A 6,356-nucleotide genomic window follows, 5' to 3' on the forward strand; every position below is an offset into this window, starting at 1 on the left:
CATACCTGAGTGCATTCTCCTCTCTGTCACTTGTAGGAGAGCCTGGTCATCGACAGGCCCCGGGTGCGGAAGCAAACCAAACACTACAACTCCTTCGAAGAGGACGAACTGATGGAGTTCTCTGAGCTAGATAGTGACTCAGACGAGCGACCCACGCGCTCACGGCGCTTCAACGAGAAGACACGGCGATACCTGCGGGCTGAGTGCTTCCGCGTGGAAAAGAACCTGCTCATATTCGGGTGAGTCTTGCCCTCTGCCAGAGAGCACAGCTGCAGCCTCCAACTGCCCCAGCGCACACACAGGCCACTGGCTGCCCAGACACTTTCTGGCTGACCCACTTGCAGTGTCCTCTCCTTGCAGCAGTGACCTCCCTGGTGGGACCTGGGCTCTAAGCTAACATTTGGGAGGGAAGGAGAGTTAGGGGGGCAAAGCATGAGCTGGCAGTTGTCACTTCCAGAGTCTGCTCCTGCCTCTGCCCTGTTCAGTCCTGGGCAAACTTCTCTGCCTCTCTGCTTCTGTAATGTGGGGGCAGAACAGCCCTATCCAGGGGAGCTGGCAGGGCTGTGCCCCTGAGTGAGCTCCTGGAGAGGGGTGCTGGTGAGGTCTGCAGTTGCACAGGAGTGTTTACTCTGTGTTCCCGCTGTTCCAGCTGGGGACGCTGGAAAGATATCCTGACCCACGGGCGGTTCAAGTGGCACCTGAATGAGAAGGACATGGAGATGATTTGTCGGGCCTTGCTGGTCTATTGCGTCAAACACTACAAGGGGGATGAGAAGATTAAGAGTTTTATCTGGGATCTTATCACGCCAACAAAGGATGGGCAGAACCAGGCTCTGCAGAATCACTCAGGTATTGCGTGTTCTCTCTGCCATTGCATCTGTATGTGTCGCTGCTGTGCCAGCCTACGGGACCAAGGCTGCAGAAGTCAAAGCACAGCTGACTGAAACAGCCAGCAAGCAGTTGTGCTTGAGCACTGTGACTCTCTGCCCAGAGAAAGTGGCTGCCATGGGACTGACCTCCACAATGACCCTCAGAGCCAGCATCAGGGGCTGGCTGGGTGGGGGGGGCTGTTTCCTGTCTCCCAGTGCCATGTCTGGTGCAGAGAGCACCTTGTGGTGGGAGCAGAGGTGCCATCCTACTCTCAAGTGGGTGCTGCTAAGTTTTCTCTGGCCTGTAAGAACCCTGTCAGGGTTCCCCCACGTGGGGAGACACTGGGCAGTGAGCTCATGGGGCACTGGTGACCATATGAACACATTGGGTGTGATAGGTGTGAGGGTGCTTATTCCTCATAGAGCGTAGACGTGCCTGGCTGTTCCTCAGGGCCTTGCAGGACAAGGTGTGGATCGCTGTGCAGGAATCCTACCCATGGCTGTGGGCAGCCCTGGCCCTAATGCCTGCAGCTGAGACTGCCAGGTGCAGCACTTGCAGCTGTGCTGGTGAAGCTGGTGGTGCAATCTGTGGAGCCATCTCACCCCAGGTCACCAGCTTGTGTCTCCTCTCATCATGGGTCTTGTCCCAGACATACTGCTCTGCAGTGCCTACCCTGATGGGTGGAGGTTCAGCCTTGTTTTGTCCCGAAACTTCTGCAATGCAGAATCCTACCCAGGTGATGCTGCCTTCTCTCATTCCATCTAGCAGGACCCTTTATCACAGGGTTGGCTGTGCCCGCCCTGTTCACAGACTGCCTGCTTTTGGCATCAGGGAGCCAGGCTGAAAACCTGGGCTCCTGTTTTGAGGTGGTGGAGCGCAGGGAAGGCTGTTATGGAGTGATGCTGTTGCTGAGCCCCGAGAGTGTGCTGCGTGTTACTTGGTGCTTAAAACCTGACACCACCATTTCCTTCTGCCTGGAAATGTTCGAATAGCTTTACAGCGTGAGGTCTGAGCACGTGGCCTTCAGCGGCTTCCTTAAGTTACTCCAGTAACCTCCTACAGTGTGAGCCACTCTGGCAGTGCTGCCTCCTGCCCTTACCACACAGCCCTGCCCAGGGCGGCGCTGGGACAGGACCTGAGAGCCCCGTGGGCAGCAGAGCAAGAGCGAGAAACAAATTGGCTGATGTGAATGAGCTTGTTTTAGATAATGCCAAGTAATGAACAAGCTGCGGTTTCAGTGGAGGGTCAGAAATGCTTTAGTGCAAGAGCAGCACTAAAATTGGGTATTTAGCAGAGGGAACCATCCAGGATCTTCTCCATCAGCTCTTCAGAATGGCTTTTCCCACCTATGAAACCTCCATGTGGTTTTGGCCAGAGGAACAACGAAACCCATCTAGCCTAACCTCAGGGGCTGGAGGAGAGCAGAACCCTCCAGTGCGGAGCAGCCATGTGGCGGGCGCTGCTGTGGCTCACCAAGGAGCCTGAGGTACTGCTCATGTTTGCGAGAGCTGACCAGGCAAGGCAGGGCTGGGCCTCCCTGATGTGCAGAAAGCAGCAGCAACCTCCAGCCATGCTAATGCATCCCAGGGCTGTTCCTCCTCAATCCTGTATTCACGTGACTACGAGGGGTGAGCACAGTGTGCGGGCAGCCCGCTCAGAGCCGTGCTCTGATCCAGCCCCATCCTGCCTTCTGCCCTGGAAGAGGCCAAGCTGCTGAGGAAGCACTATTTGCCCAGAGTGCATCAGGCCAATTTGGTGCTGGAGACCGGAGCCCTGGTGCCCACTGCAGGCCTCCTGAGCTAGAGCCCTTGTACTATCGTGGAGCTGCAAACTTTATGCAGGTGTTGAGGACATGGCGACACTCTCTCTTCTTCCTTGGTGTCGCAGGACAAGATGGGTGGGACAGGAGTGCTGAGGCACTTCTTTTCCCTTCGCACACATAGGCAGGAGAGGTCATCTGCAGGACCCTGCCTCAGAAGCAGCTGCCCAGGGGAGCAGCTCATCCCCCTCAGAAGACTCCAAACAATAGTGACCCCACCAGGAGTTGTTTCCACATTCTGCTGTGAACTTGCATCTTATTTCAGGGTTGAAAATGTGTTTAATTTTCAGCTCCAGCCACTGGATCTCATTTTATCTTTGTCAGCCAGATGGGACTACATTCCTTTTCCCTTTGGTATTTTTGCCAAGTGTAAATGCCCCCTGCAGTGATCTGGTTCCCACACAGCCCTCCTCCCAATACACGGAATAGGAAACAACCCTGACAGGTCAGATCATCAGGATTGTCTTCTGGTTTTTGATATTTGGGAGCCTCTTGTTTGAACTCTTGTCCCAAATCACCGTGTTGTCCCCATAGGGTGAACTTCAGAGCTGCCTGTAGTGTCTAGATAAGGCTCTGAGAGCTTTGCCCTGGACCAAGGTCCCTTCCATGCTTCTATGTGGTATTTTTATACATTAAGGGGCTGTGTTACCCTTCGGGCTCAGCACCGCGCTGAGAACTCACAGCAATTCAGTTTCTGTGGTGATACCCAAGCTTTTCTTGGAAACAGAGCTTCCCATGCTCTGTGTTTACCCCGTGCACTTCCCCTACCCTGGCTCGCTGACCTGCAGCCAGGAGCTTTGCACGGCCTCCCCCAGCTCCCCGGCTCTGCTGCTCTGCCTGGGCACTGCAGCGCTGGAGATGCCTCGCGGCAGTGCCCACCCTGGCCCACTGTGCCCACGGTGCTCACTGGCTGCCACTTGCTGTTACAGGCTTGTCAGCACCAGTGCCCAGAGGCAGGAAGGGGAAGAAGACGAAGAACCAGATGCTGCTTCCCGAGATAAAGAACGCAGACTGGCTTGCCACCTGCAACCCCGAGGTCGTCCTGCATGACGACAGCTACAAGAAGCACCTCAAACAGCACTGCAACAAGTAAGTGCAGGAGCCCGCGCTGGCTCATGGAGACCATGGGCTGAGGGTCGTTAGTGTGGGGAGGATGGAAAGGAGCTGTGAAGGGCTCACAGCCCACGCAGGATCACCATGCTCTGGCTGCTGGACTGCTCTTGGATGCTTCTGCAGGTAGCGGGAGCCATGTCCTGAGCAGCAAACTCCAGCCGCAGAATCCCAGCAGATTGCAGGGCTGGGCACTGTGGCGTAACACCACGTGGCCGGTGCCCGTCCTGCTTTGAAAAAGTGGGTCCTCCCACATGGGGAAACATGGTGTCGAGCAGGTTTCCCTGGCCTCGCTGACCCTCTGAGCATCCCCCTGCAAATGCTCTGGTGAGGGCCATTGGGCCAGGCGTCTGAGCACCTGCGTACTAGCGTGCATTCCTCTCTGCTGCCCCGGGACAGGGTTCTGCTGCGGGTGCGAATGCTCTACTACCTGAAGGCTGAAGTGCTGGGGGAGGCTGCGGACAAAGCCTTCGAGGGGACCCCTGCCAGGTAGGGACCTTACGGTGAACCCCTGCAATGCTTCTCAGGGAGGTGGTGGCGCATGAGCACTGCCACAGCCATCCAGCCCAGCACGTCTGGGCTCACTGCGGCTCCGGGCAAGTCAGACCCTTTGGTCAAATCCCCAGGCCTTGCTCAGGCAAAACTTCACCCTTAGACGGCAGCTCTGCCTGAGCAGGGACCGCGGCCATGGCAGCCCTGTTGAGGCAACTCTGAGGCTGCAGTGCCAGCCTCGGGGGTGGTGAGGACACCTGGGGACACCCTGCAGCCTGCAGGAAAATGTCTCCACGTGCTGCCTGACAAATTTGCCTTTAATCCAATGTGGGAGCCCACAGAGACTGTTCCCGGTTCCCAGCCAGGCCTTGGAGCAGAGCATGCCCCATCGCTGTGGCCTGCAGTCCCTTCCCAGCACTGAGGACAAGGGGGCCGACAAGCTCCATTAATGCCACTGAGCCTGCAGCCTGCCAGCTTCCCACCTTCGTGCAAAGATTCAGCTCTTGGTGCTTCAGAGAGAAGTGTGATATGCTGAGCTTAATTTCCTAGAGCAGGGGCTGCTGCCTTCCCCAGAACAGCTCCATCAGCATGAGTCTGTGCAGAGGGGATGTTGCAGCCCACCTCCCCCAGATGTGCTATTGTTTTGGGACTGCTAGGTTTGAAGTGGTTTCCCCCAAGAGATGCTATTCAGATCAGATAGGATCTCCAGTCCTCTGCTGTTGCTTGGGTGGGAGGGGAGAGGGGCTGTGCAGCCTCCCCACTGCTGGAGAAAGAGGGTGGGGAAGGCAGTGTGTTGCAGTGAGCCAAGACTCCAGCTCTCTGACCCCAGGGTCAGAGACGTGCATGCCAGGCCATGGCGGGGCCCCAGGCCAGACTTGCATTCATTAGCTGTCCCCAAGCCAGGGAGCGATGGTTCCTGTCTCCCCCTGCCCAGCAGTGCCCAGTGCACTCCAGTGTTTGGTGGGGCTGGGAGAGGGGCATTCACACCCTGTCTGCCACAGGGAGCTGGATGTGCTGCTGCCAGACATTGACTACGTGGAGATCCCAGTGGACTGGTGGAACGCCGAAGCCGATAAGTCTCTGCTCATTGGCGTCTTCAAGCACGGTGTGTACCCAGCTTGTCTGGTGGGTGCTGGTGTGTGAGAGGGACCCAAGTGGAGCACCTGGCCAGAACTCCGGTACCTGGAGGGGACGTCACGTCAGTGCGAGGGGGCAGATCTGCAGCCATGCACCATAGCCACACAGGGCCAAGGCAGCTCTTCCCAGGCGCCGGCAGCTGCGGCACTGACAGCTTGCTTGTGTGGTGGAGCAGGCACACTGCGGTGCCCACGGTGGCCGTGCCCAGTCTCGTGGCAGACTCCTCTGGTATCCTGGCATCCCCAGCCTTGTCATGAAGTCCCCCTGTGGTTTCCAGGAGCCACGGGGATATTTGCTCCCAGCTGCAACCTGCTGTGGGTGCTGTGCACAGCTCTCCGGGTGCTGCGCTGCCTCCTGGGCAGGGCTGCCTGGTGGGGTAGAAAGGCTGCCCACCGGCTGCAGGGCAATTAGCAGCTTTTGGAAAAGTGTTCTGAATTTCTGGGGGTAAGAATTGCTCTCACAGCAGCACAGAGATTGAGAGCTGGGTAGGGAGCTATGTCCCACAGAGCAGGAGGTTTGCCTGAACCAGGCTCAGGCCTGGCTTTGTACCGTCTTTCTCCTTTTGATGGCCTGTGGTGGTTGCAGGTTACGAGAGGTACAATGCCATGCGGGCGGACCCGGCGCTGTGCTTTCTGGAGAAGGTGGGCATGCCGGACGAGAAGCTGCTCTCTGCAGAGCAGGGCGTCAGTGACGGGCCCCAGGATGCTGCCGAAAGGTGGGCAGGGGATGGGCCAAGCTCTCGGGGGCTGTCTGGCTCACTCCTGGGGGCTGCGATGGCAGTGGGGCAGTGCTGTGGGGTGAGCTGTGTGCAGGGAGGAGGAAAGGAGCAGACCGTGCGTCTGAGCACAGTGGGTTGGGGGAAGGCAGCGGGGAGCTGGCTCCCCAGGACGAGGCGGGGGGGAGGCGTGAACACCAGTTCTCTGCTCCC

General features: G+C 57.8%; 1 protein-coding gene across 1 annotated transcript in view; it reads left to right on the forward strand.

Annotated features, from left to right (window-relative positions):
- The window catches only part of CHD6 (chromodomain helicase DNA binding protein 6), a gene marked incomplete at its 5' end in the record, with an annotated part of 46,569 nt that overhangs the window by 23,737 nt on the left and 16,476 nt on the right, over nucleotides 1-6,356 (forward strand). The window contains 6 exons of the mRNA XM_010291244.1: nucleotides 37-239; nucleotides 650-849; nucleotides 3,619-3,778; nucleotides 4,199-4,288; nucleotides 5,293-5,396; nucleotides 6,014-6,143. Of these exons, the coding sequence (XP_010289546.1) occupies nucleotides 37-239; nucleotides 650-849; nucleotides 3,619-3,778; nucleotides 4,199-4,288; nucleotides 5,293-5,396; nucleotides 6,014-6,143 (887 nt within the window). The remainder of the gene's footprint in view (nucleotides 1-36; nucleotides 240-649; nucleotides 850-3,618; nucleotides 3,779-4,198; nucleotides 4,289-5,292; nucleotides 5,397-6,013; nucleotides 6,144-6,356) is intronic.

The sequence above is a fragment of the Phaethon lepturus genome, unplaced genomic scaffold, assembly GCF_000687285.1.
Source record: "Phaethon lepturus isolate BGI_N335 unplaced genomic scaffold, ASM68728v1 scaffold11837, whole genome shotgun sequence".
Lineage (NCBI taxonomy): Eukaryota > Metazoa > Chordata > Aves > Phaethontiformes > Phaethontidae > Phaethon > Phaethon lepturus.